Source organism: Eubalaena glacialis, chromosome 1 (assembly GCF_028564815.1).
Source record: "Eubalaena glacialis isolate mEubGla1 chromosome 1, mEubGla1.1.hap2.+ XY, whole genome shotgun sequence".
NCBI lineage: Eukaryota > Metazoa > Chordata > Mammalia > Artiodactyla > Balaenidae > Eubalaena > Eubalaena glacialis.
In genome coordinates, this window is record NC_083716.1 from 34,685,458 (window position 1) to 34,703,744 (window position 18,287).

General features: G+C 39.7%; 1 protein-coding gene across 1 annotated transcript in view; it reads right to left on the bottom strand.

Moving 5' to 3' along the window:
• Positions 1 to 17,984, bottom strand: part of EXOC6 (exocyst complex component 6) — a 198,422-nt gene extending 180,438 nt beyond the window's left edge. Inside the window, exon 1 of the mRNA XM_061195100.1 lies at positions 17,878 to 17,984. Within this exon, the coding sequence (XP_061051083.1) occupies positions 17,878 to 17,978 (101 nt within the window). The 5' untranslated portion in view covers positions 17,979 to 17,984. The remainder of the gene's footprint in view (positions 1 to 17,877) is intronic.
• Positions 17,985 to 18,287: the final 303 nt, after the last annotated feature.

An 18,287-nucleotide genomic window follows, 5' to 3' on the forward strand; every position in this document is an offset into this window, starting at 1 on the left:
ATCTATATTTCTGTTTTTGTGCCAGTACCAAACTGTCTTGATTACTGTAGCTTTGTAATATAGTCTGAAGTCAGGGAGCCTGATTCCTCCGGCTCCATTTTTCGTTCTCAAGATTGCTTTGGCTATTCGGGGTCTTTTGTGTTTCCATACAAATTGTGAAATTTTTTGTTCTAGTTCTGTGAAAAATGCCAGTGGTAGTTTAATAGGGATTGCATTGAATCTGTAGATTGCTTTGGGTAGCAGAGTCATTTTCACAATGTTGATTCTTCCAATCCAAGAACATGGTATATCTCTCCATCTATTTGTATCATCTTTAATTTCTTTCATCAGTGTCCTATAATTTTCTGCATACAGGTCTTTTGTCTCCTTAGGTAGGTTTATTCCTAGGTATTTTATTCTTTTTGTTGCAATGGTAAACGGGAGTGTTTTCTTAATTTCACTTTCAGATTTTTCATCATTAGTATACAGGAATGCAAGAGATTTCTGTGCATTAATTTTGTATCCTGCTACTTTACCAAATTCATTGATTAGCTCTAGTAGTTTTCTGGTAGCATCTTTTGGATTCTCTATGTATAGTATCATGTCATCTGCAAACAGTGACAGCTTTACTTCTTCTTTTCTGATTTGGATTCCTTTTATTTCTTTTTCGTCTCTGATTGCTGTGGCTAACACTTCCAAAACTATGTTGAATAATAGTGGTGAGAGTGGGCAACCTTGTCTTGTTCCTGATCTTAGTGGAAATGGTTTCAGTTTTTCACCATTGAGGACAATGTTGGCTGTGGGTTTGTCATATACGGCCTTTATTATGTTGAGGAAAGTTCCCTCTATGCCTACTTTCTGCAGGACTTTTATCATAAATGGGTGTTGAATTTTGTCGAAAGCTTTCTCTGCATCTATTGAGATGATCATATGGTTTTTCTCCTTCAATTTGTTAATATGATGTATCACGTTGATTGATTTGCGTATATTGAAGAATCCTTGCATTCCTGGAATAAACCCCACTTGATCATGGTGTATGATCCTTTTAATGTGCTGTTGGATTCTGTTTGCTAGTATTTTGTTGAGGATTTTTGCATCTATGTTCATCAGTGATATTGGCCTGTAGTTTTCTTTCTTTGTGACATCTTTGCCTGGTTTTGGTATCAGGGTGATGGTGGCCTCGTAGAATGAGTTGGGGAGTGTTCCTCCCTCTGCAATATTTTGGAAGAGTTTGAGAAGGATAGGTGTTAGCTCTTCTCTAAATGTTTGATAGAATTCGCCTGTGAAGCCATCTGGTCCTGGGCTTTTGTGTGTTGGAAGATTTTTAATCACAGTTTCAATTTCAGTGCTTGTGATTGGTCTGTTCATATTTTCTATTTCTTCCTGGTTCAGTCTCGGCAGGTTGTGCATTTCTAAGAATCTGTCCATTTCTTCCAGGTTGTCCATTTTATTAGCATAGAGTTGCTTGTAGTAATCTCTTATGATCGTTTGTATTTCTGCAGTGTCAGTGGTTACTTCTCCTTTTTCATTTCTAATTCTATTAATTTGAGTCTTCTCCTTTTTTCTCTTGATGAGTCTGGCTAATGGTTTATCAATTTTGTTTATCTTCTCAAAGAACCAGCTTTTAGTTTCATTGATTTTTGCTATTGTTTCCTTCATTTCTTTTTCATTTATTTCTGATCTGATCTTTATGATTTCTTTCCTTCTGCGAGCTTTGGGGTTTTTTTGTTCTTCTTTCTCTAATTGCTTTAGGTGCAAGGTTAGGTTGTTTATTCGAGATGTTTCCTGTTTCTTGATGTAGGCTTGTATTGCTATAAACTTCCCTCTTAGAACTGCTTTTGCTGCATCCCATAGGTTTTGGATCGTCGTGTCTCCATTGTCATTTGTTTCTAGGTATTTTTTGATTTCCCCTTTGATTTCTTCAGTGATCACTTCGTTATTAAGTAGTGTATTGTGTAGCCTCCATGTGTTTGTATTTTTTACAGATCTTTTCCTGTAATTGATATCTAGTCTCATAGCGTTGTGGTCGGAAAAGATACTTGATACGATTTCAATTTTTTTAAATTTACCAAGGCTTGATTTGTGACCCAAGATATGATCTATCCTGGAGAATGTTCCATGAGCACTTGAGAAAAATGTGTATTCTGTTGTTTTTGGGTGGAATGTCCTATAAATATCAATTAAGTCCATCTTGTTTAATGTATCATTTAAAGCTTGTGTTTCCTTATTTATTTTCATTTTGGATGATCTGTCCATTGGTGAAAGTGGGGTGTTAAAGTCCCCTACTATGATTGTGTTACTGTCGATTTCCCCTTTTATGGCTGTTAGTATTTGCCTTATGTATTGAGGTGCTCCTATGTTGGGTGCATAAATATTTACAATTGTTATACCTTCCTCTTGGATCGATCCCTTGATCATTATATAGTGTCCGTCTTTGTCTCTTGTAATTGTCTTTATTTTAAAGTCTATTTTGTCTGATATGAGAATTGCTACTCCAGCTTTCTTTTGATTTCCATTTGCATGGAATATCTTTTTCCATCCCCTCACTTTCAGTCTGTATGTGTCTCTAGGTCTGAAGTGGGTCTCTTGTAGACAGCATATATATGGGTCTTGTTTTTGTATCCATTCAGCCAGTCTGTGTCTTTTGGTGGGAGCATTTAATCCATTTACATTTAAGGTAATTATCGATATGTATGTTCCTATTCCCATTTTCTTAAATGTTTTGGGTTTGTTATTGTAGGTGTTTTCCTTCTCTTGTGTTTCTTGCCTAGAGAAGTTCCTTTAGCATTTGTTGTAAAGCTGGTTTGGTGGTGCTGAACTCTCTCAGCTTTTGCTTGTCTGTAAAGGTTTTAATTTCTCCATCAAATCTGAATGAGATCCTTGCTGGGTAGAGTAATCTTGGTTGTAGGTTTTTCTCCTTCATCACTTTAAGTATATCCTGCCACTCCCTTCTGGCTTGCAGCGTTTCTGCTGAAAGATCAGCTGTTAACCTTATGGGGATGCCCTTGTGTGTTATCTGTTGTTTTTCCCTTGCTGCTTTTAATATGTTTTCTTTATATTTAATTTTTGATAGTTTGATTAATATGTGTCTTGGTGTGTTTCTCCTTGGATTTATCCTGTATGGGACTCTCTGTGCTTCCAGGACTTGATTAACTATTTCCTTTCCCATATTAGGGAAGTTTTCAACTATAATCTCTTCAAATATTTTCTCAGTCCCTTTCTTTTTCTCTTCTTCTTCTGGGACCCCTATGATTCGAATGTTGGTGCGTTTAATGTTGTCCCAGAGGTCTCTGAGACTGTCCTCAGTTCTTTTCATTCTTTTTTCTTTATTCTGGTCTGCAGTAGTTATTTCCACCATTTTATCTTCCAGGTCACTTATCCGTTCTTCTGCCTCAGTTATTCTGCTATTGATCCCATCTAGAGTATTTTTAATTTCATTTATTGTGCTTGTCATCGTTTCTTGGTTCCTCTTTAGTTCTTCTACGTCCTTGTTAAATGTTTCTTGCATTTTGTCTATTCTATTTCCAAGACTTTGGATCATCCTTACTATCATTATTCTGAATTCTTTTTCAGGTAGACTACCTATTTCCTCTTCATTTGTTAGGTCTGGTGTGTTTTGACCCTGCTCCTTCATCTGCTGTGTGTTTTTCTGTCTTCTCATTTTGCTTATCTTACTGTGTTTGGGGTCTCCTTTTCACAGGCTGCAGGTTCGTAGTTCCCGTTGTTTTTGGTATCTGTCCCCAGTGGCTAAGGTTGGTTCAGTGGGTTGTGTAGGTTTCCTGGTGGAGGGAACTAGTGCCTGTGTTCTGGTGGATGAGGCTGGATGTTGTCTTTCTGGTGGGTTCGTCCACGTCTGGTGGTGTGTTTTGGGGTGTCTGTGGCCTTATTATGATTTTAGGCAGCCTCTCTGTTAATGGATGGGGCTGTGTTCCTCTCTTGCTAGTTGTTTGGCATAGGGTGTCCAGCACTGTAGCTTGCTGGTCGTTGAGTGAAGCTGGGTCTTGATGTTGAGATGGAGATCTTTTGGGAGGTCTGACGTCTTCTGCCAGCGTTCAGTGGGTGTTCTGTAGGAGCAGTTCCACGTGTAGATGTATTTCTCATGTATCTGTGGGGAGGAAGGTGATCTCCGCGTCTTACTCTTCCGCCATCTTGCCCCTCCCTCCCCCAATAGACTCTTTTTAAAGTTAAACATAGAATAGCCATATGACTCAGCAATTCCACTCTTAGATATATACCTAAAAAACCTGAAAATAGACATTCAAACAAAAGCTTATACATGAATGTTCATAGCAGCACATTCACAACAACCAAAAGGTAGAAACAACCCAAATGTTCACCAACTGATGGATGAATAAAACATGGAATATCCACACAGTGGAATATTATTCAGCCATAAAAAAGAAAGAAGTACTGATACATTGCTACAATATAGATGAATCTCAAAACATTATGCTGAAATGAAAAAAGTCAGACACAAAAAGTCATATACTGTATGTTTCTATCAATATTTTAATGAAATAGCCAAAAAAGGTAAATCCATAGAGACAGAAAACAGAGTAGTAGTTGCCAGCAGCTGGGAGAAGAGGGGGAATGGAGAGTAACTACTTAACAAGTACAGGGTTTCCTTTTGTAATGATGAAAATGTTTTGCAGCTAGATAGAGGTAATGGTTGTACAACATTGTGAATGTACTAAATATGACTGAATTGTACCTTTAAAATGGCATATTTTATGTTTTGTGAATTCTACCTCTATTTAAAAGAAAAACAAGATGAAGCTTCCCGAATTCATGAACCTACTTCCTAGTGAAACAACCATAACCAATGAAAATTACTTTAAAACAAAAAACACCATTTGAAGTCTCTGAAAATTGTCCCAAGAGCATACAGCAAATGAAGACACATTTATTCAAGAAAATCTACTAAGAACAGTAAGAGCTTATAGCCCCTGAACCACAACTAACACTCTTCCTCCAGCTTAGTATGATAGAAGCTCCATCCTGGGTGGGTGTGGCTAAGTAGTCAGGGCTTCCTCTCCCCCCAGGTTTCAGTTAAGGGTCAGAAAAAGGGCAGGCATACCTCATTTCTCATCCTCCCTCCTCCACAGTTCTGTGTTACAGAAGCTAAATTCCAGGTGAGTGTGGCTGAAAGGTTGGGGGCCTCCTTCTTCCACCCAGCCCTCCTTCCTCCACCCAGCCCCATGAAGGATGTCATAGGACAGAGGCTTTCCCAAAGATGGAGTAGCCAGGAATACTGGGATCCCAACTGCCCCAACCTCAGCTTGAGACAGGCTGGGACCTGGGACCTGGGACCTGGGACCTGGGACCCTTTGCTGCAGTGTCTGAACCTGGGCAAATGTCTCTTCCAGCAACAAAATACAAAGAAACTATAAGGGACTAAAAATAATTGCCTGCATGTGCAGATGGGGCAAATTATGGACAACAAGACACAAAAAGACCAAAAAAAAACCCCAACTGCCACTTCTGAAGAGCCAGGAGCAAAAATAGGGTGTCAAGAGCAAAAGCAGGGTACTGCGCATGCCCCCTGCACTCAACACTACCAGAGGGGTGGGCAGGCCACCTAAGCCACCCCTCTGGCCTGACCCCTGGACACACCCCTACCTTCACCCCATTTAAGGAACCAGCTGGCCCCCACCTTGAGGAGTGAGCAAAGGAAACTGTTACCTGTTTTCACTCCCCCCTGCTGTACCAGGGGCCCCAATAAAGCCTTGCCTGAATTTCTTGTCTGGTCTCTTATCAATCTCTATTGATTAAGGAAGGCCAAGAACCCTGGTCTGTAACAAGCTCATAGGACAGAGGCTCTACACTTTAAGGGGCAGGCCAAGAAGAACAGAGATTACTGCCCCACACAGAGTCCTACTCCTCTGCCCCATCCAGAACGCTGCTCTTTAAGAATAGTATCACTTGAAACAGGCCATTGTTCCTGCCCCAAGGTCTGGTGCAGTGGTGCAGAGATTATCCCCACTGGAAGAAGCAGGAGAAAATTGCAAAGTTCTCCCCAAAGAAACTGACTTTATTTAGAACAGAATGTAAGGAAGTCCAAACATTATGGTACTCTTGAAAACAATGGAGATTTTGGTAGTAAGCAATTGAGAGGAGGCTGGTACCTCCATGTGATCAACAAGTTAAATCACAGGTCAGCCAGTTTACCAAAAAGAACCAGAGAAAGAAAATGTGAAGAGCCCTCCTATGATCAGAACAAACCTCAGAGATTGGCCTGAAAAACTAACCCTGCACTCAAACACGTATTTGTACATCATGTTCACAGCAGCATTCACAACAGCCAAAAGATGGAAGCAATCTGAGCGTCCATCAACAAATAATGTATAAACAGAAAGTAGTATATACGTACAATAGAATATTATCCAGCCTCAAAAAGGAAGGAAATTCTGACACATGCTACAACATGGATGAACCTTGATGACATAATGTTAAGTGAGATAAGCCAGTCACAAAAGAACAATTATATGATTTCACTTATATGAGGTATCTAAAGTAATCATATTCATAGAAACAAAGTATGATAGTAGTTACTGGGGGCTGCTGGGACAATGGGGAGTTACCATTTAATGAGTACAGTTTCAGTTTGGAAAGATGAAAAAGTTCTGGAGATGGATGGTGGTTATGGCTGCAGAGCAATGTTAATGTACTTAATGAAACGAACTATACATTTAAAATGGTAAACTTTATGTTACGTATATTTTATCACAATTCTCTAAGTAATATTTAAAAATCAAGATTGGGAAGATTAGGGGACTTAATCCACTAGAAAAATCATTAAGCCAGGAATAAATATAAAATAGAGAAATAAATGAAAAACTCTATCATTTATTCCTTCAACCTTACTAAGCATGATCTGGTTGAATGTGTTCTAGCTGCTGGGGTGTGTAGTAGATCCCTGTTACCTGGTGGTGCATTCACCTCCCAGCTACTAAGGACCCATAGCTTCACCCTTCTCTGGAGACCTGCGAGTAGGAGGCACTCTGCCCAGTAATACCTGGGAAGGTATGCCCCCCCAGCAGTCACACACTCTGGGAGTAGCCTATAGCCAATGAGAGGTTGTTGGAGGTGGGAGTAAAAGTTCAGCCCCATTGCCTCAAAGTGGAACAACTCTGTGATATCATTCTTTTTTTTTTTAATTAATTTATTTAATTAATTTATTTTTGGCTGCACTGGGTCTTCGTTGCTGCACACGGGCTTTCTCTAGTTGCGGCAAGCGGGGGCTACTCTTTGTTGCAGTGCGCGGGCTTCTCATTGTGGTGGCTTCTCTTGTTGCGGAGCACGGGCTCTAGGTGCGCAGGCTCAGTAGTTGTGGCACACGGGCTTAGTTGCTCCGCAGCATGTGGGATCTTCCCAGACCAGGGATTGAACCCGTGTCCCCTGCATTGGCAGGCGGGAATCTCAACCACTGTGCCACCAGGGAAGTCCCTGTGATATCATTCTAACTCCAGAGCTCTTCCTGGAATCAGGCTGAGGCTAGACTTAAGCTGAACCCACAGTTTTAGATCTCCTCTACCCTATCCTATTTCCCTCACTCCTACAGGTTTCATCTGAAAGTATTGCCTCAACAAATTACTTGCATAAGGGGGAAAAAAAAACCTACCACTGCAAGGGGGACCAGATTTAATTGGATTAGACTGTGAAACAACTTATGCCCCTGAATATTGTTGAAAACAATAAAGCAACCAGCCAGCAATTACTGGAGTCTAACATCTCAGTGTGGTATCAAGATAAGCAGGCAGGGACTTCCCTGGTGGTCCAGTGGTTAAGACTTCATGCTGTCAATGCAGAGGGCGTGGGTTCGATCCCTGGTCAGGGAACTAAGATCCCACATGCCATGGGGCGTGGCCAAAAGATTAAAAAAAAAAAAAGATAAGCAGACAGCTTAACAGAGAGATCAGGAAAAGACATAAAGAGAATTCTGCTAAAACCACTGTCATTCCAGAGTGACTGTGTACATGCCAAGACTGTGCCCTCTGAGGAGCCGCAGCAGAGGCTTCACACTGTGAGGGAAATACAGTTGACTGAAATAGTCCAGCCGAGCCACTAAACAAACAAACACAAACAAAAACAAGCTCCAGGGACTTCCCTGGTGGTCCAGTGGGTAAGACTCAGTGCTCCCAATACAGGGGGCCCAGGTTCAATCCCTGGTCGGGGAACTAGATCCCACATGCATGCTGCAACTAAGAAGTCTGCATGCCGCAACGAAGATCCTGCATGCCACAGCTAAGACCTGGCGCAGCCAAAATAAATAAATAAATAAATAAATAAATAAATAAAATATTAGGGGGAAAAAAAAACAAGCCCCAGAACATGGTTGGGGGGGTGGGGGTGGGAATCAGTATCAAGAGTTGATACAGGGCTTCCCTGGTGGCGCAGTGGTTGGGAGTCTGCCTGCCGATGCAGGGGACAGGGGTTCGAGCCCTGGTATGGGGGGATCCCACATGCCGCGGAGCAACTGGGCCCGTGAGCCACAACTGCTGAGGCTGCGCGTCTGGAGCCTGTGCTCCGCAGCAAGAGAGGCCGCGATAGTGAGAGGCCCGCGCACCGCGATGAGGAGTGGCTCCCGCTTGCCGCGGCTGGAGAAAGCCCTCGCACAGAAACGAAGACCCAACACAGCCATAAATAAATAAATAAATAAATCTTTAAAAAAAAAAAAAAAGAGTTGATACAATATACTGTCTAAACATTTTAGTTTTCAACCACAACAACAAATCATGAGATAGGCAAAGAAACAGGAGACTATGACCCACACACAGGAAAAGAAACAGGTCCTGTGACAGGGCTTACATGGTGGAATTAACAAAGACTTCAAAGTACTAGGTTCATAGTACTAAAAACAAAACATGCTTAAAGAAGTGAAAGAAGGTATGATGACAATGTCTAATAAAATAAGAGACTATTGACAAAGAAACAGAAATCATAAAAAAGAACCAAGTTAAAATCCTGGAGTTGAAAAGTCAACAACAGAAAATAAACACTCATTAGAAAATCTCAACAGTAGACATAAATTAGCAGAAGAAAGACTACTTAAACATAGACTAATACAGAATATGTAATCCAAACAGAGAGAAAAAAGAATGAAGAAAATGCAGAGCTTCAGAGAAATGTGAACAGCGTTAAGCACACCAACATACACATGATGCGAGTACCAAAGTAAAGAAGAAAATGGAACAGAAAGAATATTTGAAGAAATAATGGCTGAAATTTCCCAAATTTGATGAAAAACATTAAACTAAACATCTAAGATGATCAACAAACTACAAGAAGGATAAACACAAAGAACTCCACACCCAGACACATCACAGTAAAAATAATGAAAGACAAAGGGAAAATCTTGAAAACAAGGAGGAAAAAACCACATATAAGGGAATCCCACTGAGATTAACAGCTGACTTATCAACAGAAGAAATGGAGACCAAAAGGCAGTGGGATAATATATTCTAAGTGTTAAAAGAAAAAACTGTCAACTAAGAATCTTATAACCAACAAAACTATCTTTCAAATAATGAAGGCGAAATAAAGACACTTGCAGATAAACAAAGACTGTGGGAATTAGTTACCAGCAGACCAGCCTTACAAGAAATACTAAGAGAAGTTCTTCATAATTAAAAGAGTGAACCCAGATGGCAATATGAACACACGCACACACACACACAAGAACACCAGCAAAGGTAACTATGTAATTCTAAAAGACAGTATAAATGCATCTTTTTTCTCTTAACTAATTTAAAAAGCAATTGCAAAGGACAATATGTACATAATTGTATTGATAACATATAGAAACATATTTGAAAATAACAGCACAAATTAAGTATGTGGGAACAAAGCTGTAATGGAGTAAGAAAATGACACAACTAAAAACTCAGCAACAAATAAAGAGGATTAGAAATGGTAAATAAGGCTAATGTAACAAACTCTATAAATATACTTGCTCTCTTTCTCAGCTTCTTTGAAAAATAAAAAATTATATATAGCAACAAATGTAACACCATATTGTTGTATTTGTAACATATATAGATGTAAGATATAACAATAATAGCACAAAAAAGGGAAGGAGGAAACAGAGCTATATAGAAGCAATGTTTCTGTATTTCACTGGAATTAATTTAGAATTAATCTGAAGCTGATTCTGAGAGCAACCACTAAGAATACTGGAAAAAAATCACTAAAGTAATTAAAATGTTACACTAGAAAATATTCACTTAACAAAAAATAGTAAAAAAAAAAAGGCGGGGGGGACAGAGGAGCAAAAAGAAATGAGACACACAGAAAACAAAAAATTAAAATGACAGCTATAAATCCAACTATATAAATATTAACATTCAATATGAATGGATTAAACAATCCAGTCAAAAGTCAGAGATTATCAAACTGGATAAAAAACAAGATCCATCACACTTTAGATTCAAGGATAAAAATAGGTTGAAAGTAAAAGGACAGAAAAAGAGTCAATCAATCAAGAATATGTAACAAGTATACACATTTATACACCTAACAACAGAGCCCAAAACATATGAAGCAAAAACTATCCAATACCCAATAACGGACAGAACTAAGCATTATATCAAAAAGGAAGTAGAAGACTTTGAACAACTATTATCTAATGAGATCTAACAGACATCTATAGAATCTTCCACCCAACATCAGGATACATATTCTTCTCAATTGCACATGGAACATTCTCCAGGATAAACCACATGTGAGGCCATAAAACAAGCCTCAATGAATTAAAAGGACTGAAGTCATACAAAGTATGATCTCTGACCAAATGCAATGAAATTAGAAATTAACCATGGAAGGACATTTGAGAAATTCACAAATACATAGAAATTAACATACGGGGCTTCCGTGGTGGCGCAGTGGTTGAGAATCTGCCTACCAATGCAGGGGACACGGGTTCGAGCCCTGGTCCGGGAAGATCCCACATGCCGCGGAGCAACTAGGCCCGTGAGCCACAATTACTGAGCCTGCGCGTCTGGAGCCTGTTCTCCGCAACAAGAGAGGCTGTGACAGTGAGAGGCCCGCGCACCGCGATGAAGAGTGGCCCCCGCTTGCCGCAACTAGAGAAAGCCCTCGCACAGAAACGAAGACCCAACACAGCTAAAGTAAATAAATAAATAAATAATTTGAAAAACAAAAACAAAAACAAAAAAAAACAACATACGTCTAAATAACCAATGACTCAAAGAAGAAATCACGAAGGAAATTTTAAAAATACTTTGAGATGAATGAAAATGAAAACACACAATACCAAAACTTACGGGATGATGCTAAAGCAGTACTTAGAGGATTATTTATAGCTGCAAAAACCTACATTTAAAAATAAGAAAGCTCTCAAATCAATAGCCTACCCTTCCATCCCAAAACACTAATAAAAAGGAGAGCAAATTAACCTGAAACAAGCAAAGAAAAGAAATAAAGATTAGCTACAAAGGAAATAGATGGTAGGAAAACAATAGAGAAATATCAATGAAGCCAAAAGATGGTTCTTTGAAAAGATCAATAAAATTGACAAACATTTAGCCAAATTGACCAAGAAAAAAAAGACTCAAATTAGTAAAAATCAAGAATAAAAGAAAAGTCAGTATTACCAATCGTACAGAAATAAACAAGGTTACAAAGGAACGCTATGAACAATTTTATACCAACAACCTGATAACCTAGAAGAAATGGACAAATTTCTAGAACACCACAAACTACCAAAACTGGTGCAATAAGAATAGAAAATCAGAACAGACCTATAACAAGAGATTGAATCAATAATCAAAAACCTTCCAAGAAAGAAAAGCTTTGGTGACAAATTCTACCATCTATTTAAAGAAAAATTAACACTATTCCTTCACAAACTCTTCCAAAAAGCGGAAGAGTAGGGACACTCCCTAATTCATTCTATGAGGCCAGCATTACTCTGATACCAAATCCAGATAAAGACATCATAAAAAAGAAAACTACACACCAATATCCCCTATGAATATATATGTAAAAACACTCAGTAAAATATTAGCAAACTGAATCCAACGTGTTAAAAGGATTATACACAATGACCAAATGGAATTTATCCCAGGAATCTAAGAGTTATTCAACATTAAAAAAAATAAATAAATGTGATACACCACAAAAATAAAACAAAGAGAGAAATAAAAACACATTCATCTCAATTGAGGAACACTAACCAACTCATTCTATGAGGTATTATTCTCATACCAAAACCAAAGACATCACCAGAAAATAAAAGACCAATATCTCTTGTGAATATACATGCAAAAATCCTATATAAAATACTAACAAATGGAATCCAGCAACATATAAAAATGATTATACACTATGACCAAGTGGGATTTATTCTGCAAACCCAAGGTTGGTTTACATCTGAAAATTAATTAATGTAAAACACCATTTTGATACAATAAGGGACAAAATCCACATGATCATCTCAACAGATGCAGAAAAAGCAACTGAAAAATTCAATGTTCCTTCATAATAAAAACACTCAACAAACTAGGACTAGAAGGGAACTTCCTCAACCTGAAAAACAGCATCTATGAAATTCCCATAGCAACATATGAGAGTGCCAGTTGTTCTACAACTTCACCAATACATGGTATGGTCAGTCTTTTATTTAGACATGCCAATAGTGTGGTGGTTTACCCCGTAGTTTTCATTTGCATTTTTCTAATAACTAATGATGTTAATCTTCTTTCCATGTGCTTATTTGCTCTCTACATACCTTCTTTTGTGAAGTATCCATTCAAATCATTTACCCATTCTTTTTAACATCTTTATTGGAGTATAATTACTTTACAATGGTGTGTTAGTTTCTGCTTTATAACAAAGTGAATCAGCTAAACACATACATATAACCCTATATCTCCTCCCTCTTGCGTCTCCCTCCCACCCTCCCTATCTCACCACTCTAGGTGGTCACAAAGCACTGAGCTGATCTCCCTGTGCTATGTGGCTGCTTCCCACTAGCTATCTATTTTACATTTGGATTTACCCATTTTTTAAATGAGTTGGTTGCTTTCTTATCAGTCAGTCTCAAAGATCTCTTTTATACATTCTGTATGCAATTTTTTTTTTTATCAGAGATGTGAGTTGCAAATATTTTCTCCGTGTCTGTGGCCTGTCTTTTCATTAACAGTGTGTTTGAAGACCAGATGTTCTCAATTTTGATAAAGTCCAATTTATCAATTTTTTCTTTTATGTATTATGCTTTTGTAATAGTATCTAAGAAATCCTTGCCTAACCCAAAGTCACAAAAATTTTCTCCTGTAGTTTTTAGGAGTTTTATAGTTTCACATTTAACGTTTAGGTTTACGATCCATTTTGAGTTAATTTTTAAATATGATGCAAAATACATTTAAAAGTTCATTATTTTGCATATAGATATCTGACATTCCACTACTGTTATTTAAAAAGACTATCTTTTCCAATGAATTGCCTTTACATCTTTGCCAAAAATTAACTGACCATATGTGTAAACCTATTTATGGAGTCTTCTCAGTTTCACTGATCTATTTGTCTAGCTTGATGCTAGTACCACACTGTCTTGATTACTGTAGCTTTATAATAAATCTTAAAACCAGGTAATGTAAGTTCTCCAACTTTTCATCTTTTTCTAAGTTAGTTTGGCTATTCTAGGTCTTTTGCATTTCCATATGAACTTTAGAATCAGTTTGTCAATTTCTACCAAAAAAAACTGCTGGATTTTTATTGGGATTGCCTTAAATCTAAACACCAGTTTGGGGGAAATGACATCTTAACATTATTGAATCTTCTGATTCATGGATACAGCATATGTGTGCATTTATTTAGGTCCTCTTTAATTTCTATTAGCAATGTTTTATAGTTTTCAGGTAAAAATCTTTCACATTGTTTGCCATATTTATCCCTATGAATTTCATATTTTTTGATGCTATTTTTTATTTCAATTTTTGATTGTTCATTACTAGCACATAGAAATACAATTGATTTTTGCATACTGATTTGGTGTCCTATATCCTTGCTAAACCCACTTAACAGTTCTAGTAGCTTTTCTATGCATTCCATAGGATTTTCTCTATAGATAATTACATTGTCTGCAAATAAAGATGATTTTCCAATCAAGATTTTTTTTCTTATCTTATTATACTGGCTAGGACCTCTAGTACAGTGTTGAATAGAAGTTGTGAGAATGAACATCCTTGCTTTATTCCTGATTTTAGGAGAAAAGCATTCAGTCTTTCACCATTAAGTTTAATGTTAGCTACAGGTTTTTCATAGATGCCTTTTTTTTTTTTAAGATTTATTTATTGATTGATTGATTGCTATGCTGGGTCTTCGTTTCTGTGCTAGGGCTTTCTCTAGTTGCGGCAAGCAGAGGCCACTCTTCATCGCGGTGCGCGGGCTTCTCACTATCGTGGCCTCTCTTGTTGCGGAGCACAGGCTCCAGACGCACAGGCTCAGTAGTTGTGGCTCACGGGCCTAGTTGCTCTGCGGCATGTGGGATCTTCCCAGACCAGCGCTCGAACCCGTGTCCCCTGCATTAGCAGGCAGATTCTCAACCACTGCGCCACCAGGGAAGCCCCTAGATGCCTTTTTTCAGGCTGAGGAATTTCCATTCCTAGTTTCTGAGGGTTTTTATCAGGAATGAATGTTAGATTTGTCAATGCTTTCTCTGCATCTATTAAGATGATCATATAATTTTTTTTAGTTTAATATGAATTACATCAGTTGGTTTTTCAAGTGTTAACCAGCATGCATTCTTGAAATGAATCCCATTTATTATTTTTATATATTGTGGATTTAATTTGCTAAAATTCTGTTTAAAGTGTTCTAGTGTGTGTATTAATAATACTGGTGTATAGTTTCCTTTTCTAGAAATGTCTTTGTTTAGTTTTGGTATCAGGTTCATGCTGACCTCAAAGTGAGTTGAGAATTGATCATTGGTATCTGCTCCCTTTTTTCCCCTAGAAGTTTATCAATTTTACTGATCTCAGAGAACCAGGTTTCAGTTTCACTGATTTTCTCAACTGTTTTTCTATTTCCTATTTCACTGATATCCACTCTGATCATTATCATCTTCTTTCTTTGGCTCTTTTGGATTTCATTTGCTCTTCTTTTTCTAGTTTCTTAACTTAGAAGATGAGGCCATTATTTTAAACCATTCTTTTCCCGTAGAGGTGTTTAGTGTTGTATTTCTCTCTAAGTATAGATTTAGCTGTATCCCACAAATTTTGATATGTTGTGTTTTCATTTTATTTGTTCAAAATACTTTCTAATTTCTCTTTCCATTTCTTCTTTCATCCATGGGTTATCTAGATGTGCGTTTTTCAGTGTTCAAATATTTGGGAATTTTCCAGATACTTTTCTACTACTGACTTCTAATTTAATTCCATTGTGGCCAAAGAACCACATCATATGCCAGGCCCTGTGAAAAGTGTATAATATGCTTCTCATTTAATCATCTGGCTTCCTCCAGGAAGACTGATCTGATAAAAAGTGAGTCAGTAAAAGGTCAGGCTGAAAAAAAGTCTGCCACTAAGAAAAATAATATTAATAATAACTATAACAACATAAGCCTACATGCCAGCTAAAACTTAATTGTGAAATAACAACAAAAATTAATCTTAATGCTGAAATATTTGTGGATGAACTGCTGTCTGGGATTTGCTTCAAAATAATCCAGGGTGAGGAAGAGTGGAAATGGCAAGAGATCAAATGAGACTGGCCAGGGGTTGAATTGAAGGTAGATTATAAATTCATGTGGTCCATTAGACTTTTCTACTTTTTAAAACACTTAAATTTTCCCATAATGAAAGTTTTTTTAAAATTTAGTATTAGCATTTCACTCAGTGAAATCTTGGGAAAAGATAACAGTAGCTTAAACTGTTCAAGAGAAAGGACCACTAATAGTGCCTTCTACATGTGTGTGCAAAGAGTATGCTTATAAATGAGAGATGACAAGTGTATATATAGGATAAGTATGAGTCAATGTAGTTCACTAAAGAAAAGAGTGCGGTTTCAACAAAGTGAGCAGGTTACAAAAATGTCCAGCAAAATAGAACAAAATGATAACACCATGAATACGTATATTCTATTTGTGTCACAAAAATCTCTCAATATACAGTTGACTGTTGAACAGTGAGGGGGTTAGGGCCTCGGACCCTTCATGCAGTGAAAAATCCACATATAACTTATAGTCAGCTGTCCATACACTGGTTTCCTCCATATCCCGGGTTCCACATCCTCGGATTCAACCAACTGTGGATCGTGTAGTACCACGGTATTTGCTATTTTAAAAATTCCAGGTATAAGTGGATCGACAGTTTAAATCCATATTGTTCAAGAGCCCACTGTATTTCAAATTTTTCTTCTAAGTCAATTTCATCTGCTATCAAGGATACTGCCTAGCACATTTTCTCAAGAAGAAGCATCTCCTTCATAACCAATACTATTTTCAAAAATGGACTGTTCTGATAACTATACCACATACTGTATTCTTTCAGTTTCACCACGCAGTGAGGAGAACAAAGCCTCCTTTTAGGCTATGATTTCTACTTTCATTACCAAATGCAGAGTTTTACGAAAAGAATTACATTGAAAAATTAAGAAAATGCACTAATTATTCTTATCATATCATAAATGGAACTTCATTTGACAAAAATATATCAGATGCCACCACATGCTTCGTGTTAGGCATACAGCAGTAAACAAATAGGCAAGGTCCCTAAGGTACTGGGCTTTCTGGGCATCTAAACACCTACCCCTCCCCTGTCTACAAATAAAGAATCAAGGTTCAGAGAAGTTAAATGATTTTTGCCCATGACCGCACGCTTCATCAGTGGTTAGACTAGGGTAAACCAAGAACCCAGGTCTCCGGATTCTCAGAGCAAGGTGGATTTACATCATAACTTGAACTGGCTTCACTTTATACTACGTCCTCAGTCCACAAAATATACAGCGCTCCATTTCTAGGAATGTATCCTGAAGAAATAATAATGATTAAAGCCCAATGAGTCCCAAGTTCCCTAAGTGAATAATAATTTCATTATCATCACAGCGAAAAATGAAACCTTATGTTTAAAAGGCACTCATCCTTGAAGAAAGTGCCTAACACTCTAATGGATCACTATAGTACCCGGCTAATATTCTATTAGGGCAGCAGGTATTCAGTCTGGAATATTCATTGTTCTTGTACTATTTTTAAAGGGTGGAGATTCTTTTTAAAATAAACTGGGAAATGCATGCAAAATTAATGAAACGTTCGTAAATAAGTAAAAGCTCCCCAGGCTTGCCGAGCGAGCGCACGGTCACATCAGCGCGTTCCCGAGCGTCAGCTCCTCCCCTCCAGCCCACGCTCCCTCCTCGCCCACTCTGGCCGCGCGGGAGGGGAGATAATGGTGCCGGCGTCTCCCGCTCAATTTCAATTCTCCCACGCCCTCGGCAGCCCAGCTCGCCAGGGTTTCCACCTGCGCGAGCGTCGGTACCTCGGTCACGCCGCAGCCAAGCCGCTCTCGGCCCCCGCACGATCCGAGAGCCCGGAAACCCCAGGCGCGTCCTCGAGACCCCAGGCCAGGGCCGGGACTGGACGGCGAAGGCGGGGCGGCGCCGCGGCTCCCGGGGTCAGAGGCGCCTTGGCAGCCACACCCTCCAGCTGCGCGGTGACAGCTCCCGTGGCTGAGGCGGGCCGCGCCGACAGGTGCAGCCTCCCGTGCCGCCCCGCCCCGGTCCCGGCTCAGGTCCCGGCCCGCCGCCCTGAAGCGCCCTCACCCGCCCGCCCCCTCGCGCACCACCTGTCTGGCCGCTCCGCGCGCAACCGGCGGCGGACGACCCGCCCGGCTCCCGACGAGCGGCCGGAGGGGACAGCCCGAGATCCCGGGAGGATGAGAGCTTTACCGGAGGGTGGGCCCCACGCAGGCGGTGTCGGTGCTCTGGATCTCCTGCAAGATCCGCTCGTGCTCCGGAACGGTGCCCAGACCTTCGCCGCTCTCCGCCATCTTGGCTGGAAGCTGAGGAGTCAGCGAGGCGCGGCGCCGCGAGAACCGCGGGGGCGAGCGGCCTGTGGCGCGAGCGCGAGGGGGCGGGGAAAGGGGCGGGGCGGGCAGCGCAGGGGCGCGCGGGTGGCGTGGGAGGCAGCGCGCGGGTCCGCGACCAGGTGTCGGGTCTCCACACCTGCGGGAGGCCAGGGTACTGCCGGGGGCGGCAAGGGGTGGAGACGCGTCACCTCCACCTCGCGCTCGGCACTTGTCCCTAGTTGCTATTAACTGGCTGGGCTTTCACATAGATCCCTGTATTCTGTGTGCCCG